The following is a 15,336-nucleotide window of genomic DNA, read 5'->3' on the forward strand; positions in this document are numbered from 1 at the left end:
CAGTGTCAATCTATAACCTGTAGGGACAAAACAATGTAGTATTTTGTTAGAGCAAATGTGATTATAATAAAAAAAAAAGTACTCAAATTGAATAATTGTTCAGAAGAAATGTTGCTTATGTGATATCAAATATCCATCCATCCATCTCAGTTACACCTGCTCTGCATCAGCCACTGAGCACGTCTGGTGTTTCTCTCACGCTGTCATCCCTCCATCATGTGTCAGTTCAAACACTAACAGGGTGGAGGCCCGGGATGATTTCCCCCTGAAAATCCAAGTGTCTGTCTTCGCTGGGGAAACTCCACCAAATATTCGCCAGTAAAAACTCCGCTGGAAAAATCCCTCCCATTCCCTCTCCCTTTCCCTTCCCCTCTCCCTCTCCCACTCAGTCACACGCTCGGGCATAACACCCAAGGAGCGCGCCAACGACACTCCGCACCACGCGGGATGTCCCTACATGGACCGGGACTAGCTGCGACAGCACCTATGTGGGGTTTCCCTCATTCCCATTGGGAATGTGAGCCATGTGCGCTTGTTAGATATTATAACACGAAGCTGCTGCAGCACGGAGGGAAAGCCACGAGAATTCTAATGAAATAAGATGAAAACATCAGGGTATCTGCATGTGCATCATTCCCTGTCATTTACGCATCGTTCATTGTTTTCAATTTACGAGCAGATAAGAACGATCGCGTGCGTAAAAACCTTTGCGTCCTGTCATGGTCTGTTTCCGGGTCCCTCGCTGCTGCTGCTGCTGCTGCTGCTCCAAACACTGTGACAGGCAGCATGGCCCACTTTAATCACTGTAAAACGCTGCCTCCTACCTGCGACTGAAATTATTGCACCATTTCTTGTAAACGCCTGGTTTCTCCGCTGGGTTGCAGTTTATACTAAAGGGCCGGTCCCCTGCGCAATGAGCACATGTTTATCCTGCGAGGCTAACTTTGGCACCTGGAGCAATGAAGGCGCGTGGGTGTGTGTGTGTGTGTGGAGGACTTGCGTTCCTGGGAGTTCATTGGAAAGTTCATGTGCACATTCTTGTTGTCATGATAATGGACTTATCACTGCTACTAAAGTGAAAAAGTTGTTATCAAGACTTTTTTTTTCATTGCAACGTGTAAAACACCTTGTGTAACTTTGTTCTAAAAGGTGCTGCACAAATAAAGTTTATGACTATATACAATGATGTATGGTACAACATTTAACAACAAACCTGTAATGCTTCGATATTTCATTTCATTTCAGTAAATGACAGCATTAACAAAACGTGCAAAGCTGTGACCCTTTGCTGCAAATATTGCAATAATCAGAGGTGCCACATGTTAAATATGTGCAGAGGGACAGTCATTAAAGTATGAGGGTCTACGTGCAGAAAGCACCCAGAGCTCATGTTTTGCCGAGCACTTCCTCTTTGCTCACAACGGCATGATTTCTTGTAAATGGTTGAGGCTCTGAATTGAAGTACCAGCAGCGCATGCGCTATTCCACTGTAAAATGTGATTTCCAGTTAAACCTTTTCTGCCTCACAACATGCACACACACTTTATTTACGAAAGGAATAAGCCTGTCATGAATAAACTTGTAGCAGCAATAACTTGAGCTGCTGTCGTATGAAGAATTTATGAATTTTCCTCCACGCTCCGTGAAAGAAATTTGATTTTTAGGTGACGTGTGCGCGCCGGGTGTGGACACTTTTTGCAGTGCGCACATGGGGAAAACCCGCCGCAGCTTTGTGTATAAATAGTGGCTGCGCCGTTATCAACAGCTTGTGTTCACTTCTGACCAGGAAGAGTCTGCAAGAGGAAAACACAAAGACAAGATCAAGAGAAGAAGGGAAGATTATCTGGAGAAAACTTACTCCAACCGGACAATAGCTTTTGCGCATTCCCTCTTACGGATAATACAACAACAAATACTGTAAGTGATCTTACACTAATTCAAGACTTTATTTTACACCGAATGCCTCATACTGCAATATCTTTTATTGTTCTACTGAGAACAGATATCACAGATCATGTCTTGGATAACGTCTTCAGCCTTAATACATCATGCAGAAACCCTAATGTTTTACTATTGTGAATGTGCCATTCACAATAATCAAGAGTTTGGGTAGTTTAACTCTCGCGTATTCACAGAAGTTGATTAAGTGGTTGATCTTTTTTTTAAAGAAAATATTTGTGTTGTATGAATGCAGATGTGCACGAAGGCGATGTGCGCTCTCCCCAGCGCGGGGGATCAGTTTGGCGCACGTCTCCAAACGCCTCCTGCCTTGATACAAGTTCTACAACGTTTCATGTCAACCGGTAACACAGCTTAAATAGAGCGCGCAAATTTGAAACTTCGTTTCGAGACAAAACCCATAAAAATACAATCAGGAAGTTACTTTTTTTTTTAATCCTGTTCGACCCTTCATTACGTCGACTCCCACGCGTAAACGCCCGCTCATGCGCCCCTGCGTGCCCCGGCCATGAACTCTACTCAACCTCCTGCATGCCCGTAAAACAGCAGGCTCCTTACTGTAAAACATACTCACGCACACACGCACGCAGACACACACACACACACACACACACACACACACACACACACACACACACACACACACACACACACACACACAGCATTCCTCGTTTATCTAAAGACTTCTCCTCTCTGCTGCGTATTTTAGGCGAACATGCCTGTCTCCAGGATGAGGATGAGGCCGTGGCTGGAGAAGATGATCGAGTCCAACACCGTCTCGGGGCTGAGTTGGGTTGACAAGGTAAGAGGTCGATTTCCTCAAGCAGTACATGAGTCGTTCAAACGGTCCTCACTGAAAAAAACTCTTCATGTGGGAAGTGATATCTGCAGGGCTCAACGTGTCTTAATTATGTAAAGTTCCTCGCTCCATATTTGCATGTTACTCTCAGCAGCTTTGTTTTTGGTGGCAGTAAGTGTGACTTTCAACACTGACAGTTTGACACCCACTGGTACATCAAACTGATGAAAATAGGTCAGGAGTGAGACAGAGATCAAATTAAACTAAGTTTGGTGTCTTTCTCACAGATGTCCGCATAGTCTTATGTGTGCCAAGGAAATGAGAGAAAAAAGAATCACTTAAAATCTCTTCCAAACACAACAAACAAAATTTTTTTGCGTCAGAGTATTTTGTTTCCTAAAGTGGCTACGACAGATAGAAAACAGTATTCTATGAGTTACAGTAGATGCTCAGTCTAAGTGGCAACCTCTTGTTTTAATATTGTCTTTGTTGAACGTGTGTCCACTCTGTTACCAAAACAGTGTGTCCTTTTGTATTTTCCAGGACCAGAAAATGTTCTGCATTCCCTGGAAACATGCGGCTCGGCACGGCTGGGAGATGGACAAGGACGCCTCTCTGTTCAAAATGTGGGCCATCCACACCGGTGAGCAACATACACACTGTCTACAAATAAAGAAGCAGAACATTTGACTTTGTTTTTAAAAGAATGTATGAAAGTGACTGAACAAAGTTCATCCTGCAGGGAAGTACACTAATGGCCAGAACACCGACCCAAAGACGTGGAAAGCCAACTTCCGCTGCGCGATGAACTCGCTGCCTGACATTGAGGAGGTGAAAGACAAGAGCATCCACAAGGGCCAACAAGCCGTGCGCGTCTTCAAGATGCTGCCTGTCACCCCAAAGTCTGGAGGTGAGTCAACCGACAGGAAGTGAGCAAGCGATTTGTGCTCAGCATCTGCTGCACGCTGATCAGTTTGTACTACAGTTTAAGAGGTCAACCAACCAAACTGTTTTTTTCCTTCATCCACACAGATAAACATAGAAAATCAAAGGACAAAAAGCCGAGGAGGAAGGTAAATACATATTTGACTTCAAATGATGATATTATTGTAATGTCTTGGTGCAGCAGCTAAATATACAACTTGTGCAACTGTAGGAATGTCCTAAATCTGTCTTGCTTTTATGTCTCTGTCGAACCAGATGGTCAAGATAGAGGAAGACACAGACTACAGCGATACTCAGTCGCCCGTGGATGTGTCAATGATGGAAGAGTCCACCCAGGAGAACACGGTCGACAGTACGGTGCAGACAGAGCATCAAGGTGAGGAATAAAACTGGCGGGATAATGTCCTCCGGTCGAAACACTACAGTGAGCAGGGAAAGCTGGAGAACTGGAGCAGGTCGTGTATTTAACGCTGCTGTTTGTTTGCAGTTTGTGGATTGGAATTTTCGGCCCCTGACTGGGCTTTATCACTCGAGGTCGAGACAGAGACCTTTTCAAGCAACTTTTGCCAGAGATTTCAAGTTTCACCCGACCACAGCCCCGGTAAGACATCGACCCAATAAATGGTTAAAGATTAACCCAAGTAGCCTGAAATCAGGTAAATTCAATCATCACCATACTCATGTCCTCTCCCTTCTCTCTCCCTCTCTCTCGTCGATGTGAACTTCTAGATTACAGCTATTCCGACGACATTATTGAGGTAAGCATGGCCTTCAGCTCCAACTCTTAATAGTAATGCAGTTTTCATTGACAGGAATACCCATGTTTGTTTTACTCTGCCCATTAGGCCTGTACAATAATAATAATAATGATAATATCATTAAACCATGAGATTGATTGTTAAAAGAAGTGGTACAAAACGTAGCTGTACTCAGTCCAGTGTTGCTCTTTCAGATTTGCAAGCAACTGGAGAGAGACTCAGACTTGTATCCGAGCAGTTTAGACGCCATGGGGTTCCTGAGCAATGAAGCGTGCACCAGTCCAGGGAGCCATTGGAGTGACGCTTCCTCAGGTAAATGTTGCAACGGTCTCTAAGATAATCCACACTTCACTAAAAGCTAAATTTGATACATATTGTTAGCTAAGGTAAATAAAAGCCATCTCTCCTTGAAATGTTTAAGCAATTGTTTATTGTTTTAGTGGTTCTGACTTTTAGTCCCCATTAAGGGTCATAAACACTGGATCCTATATTTCCCATCATCCCAACTAACAGCACCCATTGTTAGACCCTCTCTCCGTCATTCTCCTTCAACACACTGACCTTGTGTTTCCTGTTTGTTTCACAGCCGACGATTTAGACGAGATGCCACATTACACAAATTTGTCGTCAGACATTCCCACGGACGACCCCTGGAACGTGCTTTGCCATCAGATGACCTCCATGCTCTGATTGTCCCAGGACAGGACAGGACAGGGCAATGCTTTGACACTGAACTTTAAAGGCTCCTCCTGACCACCACCCTCCCTCATCCTCTCTGTCGAATCTCCCGTCATCCCCCCTCCAGTCTGTGACAGGCGGCGTCCACACTTTAAGCTAAAGCACGGACCCCTCCCTCCCTTCCTCCTCCAACCCAACCGTGCGCGCCGCGTGTCTGACGATCAACGCCAGCTCCGAGAGCCTCCCTGATCTCCCTCAACCTTTATGTGAAGTTATGAAGAGAGGATGTGACGTGCACTGCTGTTAAAGGACTTGCTGCCCATTATCGATGTTTTTGGCTGGTTCAACACATCTGTGATGCTCAGTAATAATAGTAATAGCCTGGACATCTTACTCAGCTATTAATACATGCTCACCAATACTTTACCTTGGAAAATAAAAAGGCTTTAACATGCAGTTCACTTAACATGAAACAGGATATAAATGTATGGTGTAAAATAAATTTTTAAAGTTTCTTTCCGTTAGTGAGTGAATATTAGTGAAAAGGATGATAAGGTGTCTTGTCAATCTGTCTTCTCAATCAATCCTCTCAACCTCTGGTAAAATCCCTTCTTCATAATCTTGCAGCTGTTTTACTTAAAGCAGTAGTAAATGGTTTCTGTAAATACCTGTTTTTGTGTGTGTGAGAGTTTTTATACAATAAATAAAAAATATTGTAAATATTGGAATGAATATGACTTCTCGTTTTTAATTTGTCATGTATGCTTTATTGATTTAAAATTAATTTACTTTTGTCCACTCGAAAACTCTTCAAACAAATCCAATACAAACACAAAAGAGCAGGTTATTACCCAACTGTAGAGAACACAAGTTATTCTGTAAATGGGCAGTAAATGCTGTTAAAGATTCACCGCTTGTGTTTGATTATTATTCAAAAGATATTCCTTTTTCCTTCCTTATTTGGATTTCCCCCAAGAATCCCCACACCTTCTGAGGAAATAGAGTCGTTGCACAACATGCACACTTTAATAGCAACACAATACTCACACTATCTGTGCTGTCAAAACAGACTCAGTTCTAAACGTGCCTGCTCTTAGTCCTGCATGTGTTAATGCTCCCGGGCTACTTCACAATTATTCCTCGTCATTAGTGAGTCCTCCTCAAACAGTTCTGCAGTATATTATAACCAGTCTGATGCACACACCTCAATTAATGTTTTTTTGAATTGTTAAATGTAGACTGGACCTCAAATAAAAAATAATAAAAAAATAAACATAAAACATTTTTAAAAAATCATTAGTTTAAAACGAATACTTCATAATGGATTGTACAGTTTTATTATAACAAATAGAAAAAACAGCACACAGACACACTACACTTTCTTATTCATCATCATTTATTATGTATAGGTTATCATTACAGAGCTTTTGTAGTATATATTTACATGTTGTTGAACTCAAAGGAATGTTTTATTGTTATGAAAGAAAACTGGGTTCTAGTCAGTGAATGTTAGACATATGATATGACAGCTGCAGATAAACAACCACCTTTGATACGTTTATGGTTTCAAACCACAGACCAAATGTTTTACTGTACGTCCCCCTTTTTTGCTGTCAGACAACTTTCGTCCATCACGATGTCTGCTTCCTCTTCCTGTTGTCGATGTGGAGGTGGACGCCCAGATTTCCTCCTCTGCAGCAACACAAAGAAATGATATGATCAAACATTGATTGATTGTTTAATATTTCAGAGCACATCTCCTACAATTTTTGTCTAGTTCAATTATACCTAGTTTTTTTTGCTGTTACTTTACCAGTCAGGTTAAACCAGAAGTCAGAGGTGACAAGTGACTCTATAGGTGAAATAAGGACAGACAGACAGACAGACGGACAGACAGACAGACAGACAGACAGACAGACAGACAGACAGACAGACAGACAGACAGACGGACAGACGGACAGACGGACAGACAGACAGACGGACAGACGGACAGACGGACAGACGGACAGAAAGACAGAAAGACAGAAAGACAGAAAGACAGAAAGACATATCCACAAATTTGACGGATTTGAATTGTTGCACTCAGGAGCTGTGAAGACCAACGTTACTACACCTCATAACCACAAAAGGAAAATAAAGGCGCCCACTTACTGACAACATAAACTCATATCATCATAACAAACAGTCTGAGGTGAAAGACAGGGTCATAGCACTATAAAGAAAGGTCCAAACGTCCAACCAGCCAAACGTCCAACCAGTCAAACGTCCAACCTACCAAACGTCCAACCAGCCAAATGTCCAACCAGCCAAACGTCCAACCAACCAAACGTCCAACCAGCCAAACGTCCAACCTACCAAACGTCCAACCAGCCAAATGTCCAACCAGCCAAACGTCCAACCAACCAAACGTCCAACCAGCCAAACGTCCAACCAACCAAACATCGAACCAACCAGCCAAACGTCCAACCAGCCAAACGTCCAACCAACCAAACATCGAACCAACCAGCCAAACGTCCAACCAACCAAACATCGAACCAACCAGCCAAACGTCCAACCAGCCAAACGTCCAACCAACCAAACATCGAACCAACCAGCCAAATGTCCAACCAACCAAACGTCCAACCAACCAAACAACCAACCAACCAGCCAAACGTCCAACCAGCCAAACGTCCAACCAAACAAACGTCCAACCAACCAAACATCCAACCAACCAGCCAAACGTTCAAACGTTTGGCTGCGCGCACCGGGGAAACAGCATGATTTCTTGTAAACGGTTGAGGCGCTGAATTGAAGTACCAGCAGTGCATGCGCCATTCCACGGTAAAAAATGATTTCCAGTTAAACCTGTTCTGTCTCCCAACATGCACACACACTTTATTTACGAAAGGAATAAGCCTGTCATGAATAAACTTGTAGCAGCAATAACTGGAGCTGCTGTCGTATGAAGAATTTATGAATTTTCCTCCACGCTCCGTGAAAGAAATTAGATTTTTAGGCGGTGTGTGCGCGCCGGGTGTGGACACTTTTTGCAGTGCGCACCCGGGAAAAACCGGGTGCGCAGCTTTGTGTATAAATAGTGGCTGCGCCGTTATCAACAGCTTCTGTTCACTTCTGACCAGGAAGAGTCTGCAAGAGGAAAACCCAAAGACAAGATCAAGAGAAGAAGGGAAGATTATCTGGAGAAAACTTACTCCAACCGGACAATAGCTTTTGCGCATTCCCTCTTACGGATAATACAACAACAAATACTGTAAGTGATCTTACACTAATTCAAGACTTTATTTTACACCGAATGCCTCATACTGCAATATCTTTTACTGTTCTACTGAGAACAGATATCACAGATCATGTCTTGGATAACATCATTATGTTGACTCGGGCACGTAAACGCACCCCTGCGTGCCCCGGCCATGAACCCTCCTGCATGCGCGTAAAACAGCAGGCTGCAGTAAATCAAAGCAGAGGCTCTCCTTACTGTAAATCATAGTCACACACACAGGCAGACACACTCACACACACACACACACACACACACACACACACACACACACACACACACACACACACACACACACACACACACACACACACACACACACACACACACACACAAACAAACACACAGCATTCCTCGTTTATCTAAAGACTTCTCCTCTCTGCTGCGTATTTTAGGCGAACATGCCTGTCTCCAGGATGAGGATGAGGCCGTGGCTGGAGAAGATGATCGAGTCCAACACCGTCTCGGGGCTGAATTGGGTTGACAAGGTAAGAGGTCGATTTCCTCAAGCAGTACATGAGTCGTTCAAACGGTCCTCACTGAAAAAAAGTCTTCATGTAGTGAATATCCTCATGAGGGAAGTGATATCTGCAGGGCTCAACGTGTCTTAAATAGGGAAAGTTCTTTGCTCCATATTTGCATGTTACTCTCAGCAGCTTTGTTTTTGGTGGCAGTAAGTGTGACTTTCAACACTGACAGTTTGACACCCACTGGTACATCAAACTGATGAAAATAGGTCAGGAGTGAGACAGAGATCAAATTAAACTAAGTTTGGTGTCTTTCTCACAGATGTCCGCATAGTCTTATGTGTGCCAAGGAAATTAGAGAAAAAAGAATCACTTAAAATCTCTTCCAAACACAACAAACAATTTTTTTTTGTGTCAGAGTATTTTGTTTCCTAAAGTGGCTACGACAGATAGAAAACAGTATTCTATGAGTTACAGTAGATGCTCAGTCTAAGTGGCAACCTCTTGTTTAATATTTTCTTTGTTGAACGTGTGTCCACTCTGTTACCAAAACAGTGTGTCCTTTTGTATTTTCCAGGACCAGAAAATGTTCTGCATTCCCTGGAAACATGCGGCTCTGCACGGCTGGGAGATGGACAAGGACGCCTCTCTGTTCAAAATGTGGGCCATCCACACCGGTGAGCAACATACACACTGTCTACAAATAAAGAAGCAGAACATTTGACTTTGTTTTTAAAAGAATGTATGAAAGTGACTGAACAAAGTTCATCCTGCAGGGAAGTACACTAATGGCCAGATCACCGACCCAAAGACGTGGAAAGCCAACTTCCGCAACGCAATGAACTCGCTGCCTGACATTGAGGAGGTGAAAGACAAGAGCATCCACAAGGGCCAACAAGCCGTGCGCGTCTTCAAGATGCTGCCTGTCACCCCAAAGTCTGGAGGTGAGTCAACCGACAGGAAGTGAGCAAGCGATTTGTGCTCAGCATCTGCTGCACGCTGATCAGTTTGTACTACAGTTTAAGAGGTCAACCAACCAAACTGTTTTTTTCCTTCATCCACACAGATAAACATAGAAAATCAAAGGACAAAAAGCAGAGGAGGAAGGTAAATACATATTTTTACATTGTCAGAGGATGATTTCAAATGATGATATTATTGTAATGTGTTGGTGCAGCAGCTAAACATACAACTTGTGCAACTGTAGGAATGTCCTAAATCTGTCTGGCTTTTATGTCTCTGCCGAACCAGATGGTCAAGATAGAGGAAGACACAAACTACAGCGATACTCAGTCGCCCGTGGATGTGTCAATGATGGAAGAGTCCACCCAGGAGAACACGGTCGACAGTACGGTGCAGACAGAGCATCAAGGTGAGGAATAAAACTGGCGGGATAATGTCCTCCGGTCGAAACACTACAGTGAGCAGGGAAAGCTGGAGAACTGGAGCAGGTCGTGTATTTAATGCTGCTGTTTGTTTGCAGTTTGTGGATTGGAACTTTCGGCCCCTGACTGGGCTTTATCACTCGAGGTCGAGAGAGAGACCTTTTCAAGCAACTTTTGCCAGAGTTTTCAAGTTTCACCCGACCACAGCCCCGGTAAGACATCGACCCAATAAATGGTTAAAGATTAACCCAAGTAGCCTGAAATCAGGTAAATTCAATCATCACCATACTCATGTCCTCTCCCATCTCTCTCCCTCTCTCTCTTCGATGTGAACTTCTAGATTACAGCTATTCCCAGGACATTATTGAGGTAAGCATGGCCTTCAGCTCCAACTCTTAATAGTAATGCAGTTTTCATTGACAGGAATACCCATGTTTGTTTTACTCTGCCCATTAGGCCTGTACAATAATAATAATAATAATAATATCATTGAACCATGAGATTGATTGTTAAAAGAAGTGGTACAAAACATAGCTGTACTCAGTCCAGTGTTGCTCTTTCAGATTTGCAAGCAACTGGGGAGAGACTCACACTTTTTGACGAGCAGTTTAGACGTCATGGGGTTCCTGAACAATGAAGTATGCAATTAGCTTGCATCCAGCCAAACGTCCAACCAACGAACCAACCATCTAACCAACCAAACGTCCAACCAGCCAAACATCCAACCAGCCAAACGGCCAACCAGCCAAACGTCCAACCAGACAAACGTCCAACCAACGAGCAAATAGTCCAACCAAACATCCAACCAACCAAACGTCCAACCAACCAAACATCCAACCAACCAGCCAAACGTCCAACCAGCCAAATGTCCAACCAGCCAAACGTTCAACCAGCCAAAAGTCCAACCAACCAACCAAACATCCAACCAACCAGCCAAACGTCCAACCAGCCAAATGTCCAACCAGCCAAACGTCCAACCAGCCAAACGTCCAACCAGCCAAACGTCCAACCAGCCAAACGTCCAACCAGACAAACGTCCAACCAGCCAAACGTCCAAACAGCCAAACGTCCAACCAACCAAACATCCAACCAACCAAACGTCCAAACGTCCAACCAAACATCCAACCAACTAGCCAAACGTCCTACCAACCAAACATCCAACCAACCAGCCAAACGTTGCACCAAAGTTACACACTCATAAATATTAGGCATTAACATGCCTAATATTTTCCATCAAGATCCATCAATTATTCTCTGAGAAATCAGTGAAAATGTTGTAAAACATCTCACAATGTTAAATAAAGCTCAAACCAAAAAACCAGGATCTGATTATTGGAAGTAATAATGGGCTTCATTATAAATGGGTATCCTGAATTCTTCCACTACTTGAAAAATGTATTTCATGACTTTCAGAGTCTTTGCTTATAGTTCAGTGTGTGTTATCAGTTATCAGTTAGGGCCACAGTGTGATCACTATTTGATCAAAGTACAGGTGAAAAGTTATGATACGACAGTTGCGATGTGATGATTCGTACAATTATGCATCAGTTAGTGAATTTCAAAAAACCAGAACAACCATCTACAGGAACATCAATTGTAGGATGATGCAGAAAGTTGAAAATAGGTGTTGCCTAAACCAAAGCAACCTGTGTAAAAATGTGCAGAAGTTTTTTCAGAAATATGAAATCAGAAGATCTTTATTGCCATTATACTCAGGTACAATGAAATTGTAAGGGGCTTCTCTCTATAGTCAAAGATTAAATATCTTTATATATATATTAAATACATACACATAGTGAAGACAGTTATAGCAGCATCAAAACAGTCGTAGCACCGATTGAAAATTATATTACCTAAATAACAATATACAGAGAATAAACACACACACACACAAACACATGTCCAAATAATCTCCCATTTGTAGTTTTGTAAGTATGTTAGTATGTAAGTCAAAGGGAATCATTGGTGCATTTGATAGGGGTTATTATATTATATATTTTGCACTATAACCCGAGCTTAACATTGTGTATGTGTCTGTGTTTATGCTAATGCAGAAATATGTCTTCGCCCAGTGTGTTTTTACTGATGTGTTTTTATTAGTTTCCTGACAGTGATGGAGTCTCACGGCACAGTGGAAAAAGATTTCCGGCTTTGGCTTCACAGATTGTCGCTTACAGTAATTTTCGTGGTGGATTTGTTGATAAGAAATCATTATCCTTTAAATCTGTCTCTGAGAAGTTGAAAAGAAATGGTGGCAAACCCACAACTCACAACCGTTCTGCCCTGCCCCCTCCTCGCATGAGGTGGCTGCAAAAACACACCTGACATGTCTCTATGTGTTTGGAGGAAAAAGGGAAACAGAGAAAGGTATTTCTGGTGCTTTCCACTGGCGAGTACAAACATTTTACTAGATTAATTTAAACAACACAACACCCTGAGCTGATGTTGTTTTTTAATAGTTGTGAAATGACAGAATTGTACGCTGGTTACTTCCCCTAATACACACACACACACACACACACACACACACACACACACACACACACACACACACACACACAATAACCAGCAGGGTGAGATCTCCCCGACTTGGTATTTCCCTAGGTTTTTTCTGTCCATGACACTGGCTGATATCACCCAGAATGCCACACTGCTGTTAATACTTGGATTGCACAGGGATGTCCTGAATATAAATATTCAAAATTCCAGGTTCATTTCCCAAAATGACATCACATGCTATTTTACTAAGTTATTGTGATAAACTTACAATGAGTAAGAGTAAGAGTGATATATGATTTCACACAAGCGCTGAATGCAGATATTGTTAATGAAAGACTGCCATGCATACTGTGTGTGTGTGTGTGTGTGTGTGTGTGTGTGTGTGTGTGTGTGTGTGTGTGTGTGTGTGTGTGTGTGTGTGTGTGAGAGTAGTGTATTATTATCACTGCTATATTATTATTATTCATAGTAGTATTTTTAAATCCTATTTTATTGTGTGAAAGTCTGAGTCACATCCTACTTATTTATATGTTGATGGGTCACTGTCCCCTCGATATTAATTTGTATATTCATCTTATTTGAAAACATAATAATTATTGACACCAATTAAAAGTTTCTCTATAACATTTGATTATTGGTTGTGTTGTGTTGTTTTATGCTGCACTTGGTTAAGGTTATAGAACAACTGTGTTCTGGTTTAATGCAGATAATCATCATACTGACTATTTGAGAATCATTGTTTTTATTAATAATTAACCACACTTAATTCTAACCACAGACAGGACTCAGGATGCAAAACACAGTACCCGGTGGGACAGTCCCTGCATTTGGTGGATAGTGGGTATTGAATAAAATTGAATACAATTTTTTTTATAATAATTAATTAAACATTATCTTGGTCGAGACCTTACAGTATTACAGAGAAACCCAAGAGTGGAGAAAATGAGGAAGAAAGGAGTGGGAGAAAAACAATATGGTTACACAGAAAGAAAAGAGAAGTCACACTGTGTAAAATCATTTGAGTTATTTCTCCTGCTGCTCTGCTGGAGGATTGTCTGAAAAGATTACTTGGGTGTCACCATTTGAAAACGTCGATCGGATATAGTTTGGAGATACTTTTTAACAGAATCCCAGAGTCACAAACTTAGAAGAGAGAAATTAAACCTTAAAAAAGGCTCTTAGGTGCATTATGGGAAGTGTAAAATCCATTGATACTGACCCATATAGAATAAAACAAAAGGTCAAGCCGTTCCTGCTCTGTTTCATTATTGTATAGTACTTTATTTAGTAACTTGTCAACTAAAAACGCCCCCAAATCAAATGGCTAATGCAACTTTACGACTTTTACGTCTATAATAAGTTTGGTGAAGAGTGAGTATTTAACATATGACCATAAGATTTTTCCAGCTCTGGAGAAATGTCTTGTTTTTATATGGGCAGAGAAACGCACTGACACTGACACTGACTGATGATCCTGTGCAGCGGTCCTGTCCTTGACTGTGAGCTCACAGACATGAAAGAAAAACATAACTTTTAAGCATAAATGTGTCAAGTTCATTGGAGTGAAACAAAGTTGTTACATAAAAAAGCTGCACCGAGGTTTTCTTCACGATCTACGATCTGTAGCCTGAGAGGTTTTAATCAGAGTTGGGGGAATGCACTGCAGGTATCATACATCATTGCCTCTTATTGTGAAATACTGGCTGAAGAGTTTTCTGAACCGTCACTGTGAAAACGACGACTTCCAAAAGCTCGACATAGTCTACGAATAAAGCGGACAAAGAATATTTAAGGCCTTTGTAAACTTGGCAAAGTATTTCTTTAAACTAACTTCATTAAGTTTCAATTGTAAAGTTGCCCTCAATAATTAAACTGTGGTGGTAAAACACAACATTGGAAGTTTTGACCAGACTGAGGCCAAACAAGTTCAAAACAGGGTCTAAAGAGCAATTCTCCAGGGGTTTTCATGAAGACTGAGAAAAATGTGACTTCCTAAAGGTGAGTGTTTGGGTTGAATATAGTATTGAAATTCTCGTTCCCTGAACAAATCCCTGGTGAGCAGTGACCCTTTAATTTGTAGTATTTAGAACTTAAAATGTTACGGTTCTATAATTATCACAGAGAAATGATCAGGACAAAAGATAATTAGTCGGCACAATTGATGGTCTTTTATTTATGAGCTCGAGTTGGCGTCAAAATTCTAAAAATCTAGGGTGCAGCTTGAAATTTCTAACTTTTGACAACTTCTGTTTGGGAGTACTACTGTGCGTGTGTGTGTGTGTCTGTGTGTGTGTCTGTGTGTGTGTGTGCACATGTCTCCGACTGTTAGTGTCTGTCTTTGCAAACACATCCAAGCATAGTTGTCTTAACGTAATGAAAACTGATGCCAGTTAAGTACTTTTGCAGATATTTTCACTTAATGGGAGACATTGCAGCATTCGAAATTTCTTTTACTTTTACTTCTTTTACCCACTGCTCATTAATGTGCACTGAGTTACACTGAATTTAAACACCTCAAAGCCAGAGTCCATCATTTAAACAATTCCCCTGGATGTGCTGGTCCCACGTA

The 15,336-nt window shown here is 41.8% G+C and overlaps 2 protein-coding genes across 5 annotated transcripts in view; one reads left to right on the forward strand and one right to left on the reverse strand.

Annotated features, from left to right (window-relative positions):
* acsl6 (acyl-CoA synthetase long chain family member 6) overlaps positions 1-766 on the reverse strand; it is a 40,814-nt gene extending 40,048 nt beyond the window's left edge. The window contains exon 1 of the mRNA XM_034605959.1: positions 706-766. The gene's annotated coding sequence lies outside the window, so the exon portion shown is untranslated. The remainder of the gene's footprint in view (positions 1-705) is intronic.
* Positions 767-1,751: 985 nt separating this feature from the next.
* irf1b (interferon regulatory factor 1b) lies at positions 1,752-10,971 on the forward strand. 4 transcript variants are annotated; one of them, XM_034605961.1, is made up of 10 exons: positions 1,753-1,917; positions 2,669-2,761; positions 3,302-3,401; positions 3,501-3,668; positions 3,791-3,831; positions 3,959-4,079; positions 4,191-4,304; positions 4,433-4,461; positions 4,656-4,773; positions 5,048-5,867. In XM_034605961.1, the coding sequence occupies exons 2-10, from the start codon at positions 2,675-2,677 to the stop codon at positions 5,149-5,151; spliced, it is 882 nt and encodes a 293-aa protein (XP_034461852.1). In that variant the 5' UTR covers positions 1,753-1,917; positions 2,669-2,674; the 3' UTR covers positions 5,152-5,867. The 4 variants fall into 4 exon arrangements, with proteins under 4 accessions (XP_034461853.1, XP_034461852.1, XP_034461855.1 ...); XM_034605962.1 differs by lacking the exons at positions 4,656-4,773; positions 5,048-5,867 and adding an exon at positions 10,832-10,933 and having other exon boundaries at positions 1,752-1,917; XM_034605964.1 differs by lacking the exon at positions 4,656-4,773 and having other exon boundaries at positions 5,048-5,210.
* Positions 10,972-15,336: the final 4,365 nt, after the last annotated feature.

Source organism: Hippoglossus hippoglossus, chromosome 14, assembly GCF_009819705.1.
Source record: "Hippoglossus hippoglossus isolate fHipHip1 chromosome 14, fHipHip1.pri, whole genome shotgun sequence".
Lineage (NCBI taxonomy): Eukaryota > Metazoa > Chordata > Actinopteri > Pleuronectiformes > Pleuronectidae > Hippoglossus > Hippoglossus hippoglossus.

What these genes read in the sequence shown, in the direction of transcription:
- irf1b (XM_034605961.1), top strand. Translation starts at nt 2,675, where the DNA reads ATGCCTGTCTCCAGGATGAGGATGAGGCCGTGGCTGGAGAAGATGATC. An exon ending in AATGTGGGCCATCCACACCG is followed by an intron (nt 3,402 to 3,500) that starts GTGAGCAACATA and finishes TTCATCCTGCAG; the next exon opens with GGAAGTACACTAATGGCCAG. An exon ending in ATTCCGACGACATTATTGAG is followed by an intron (nt 4,462 to 4,655) that starts GTAAGCATGGCC and finishes TTGCTCTTTCAG; the next exon opens with ATTTGCAAGCAACTGGAGAG.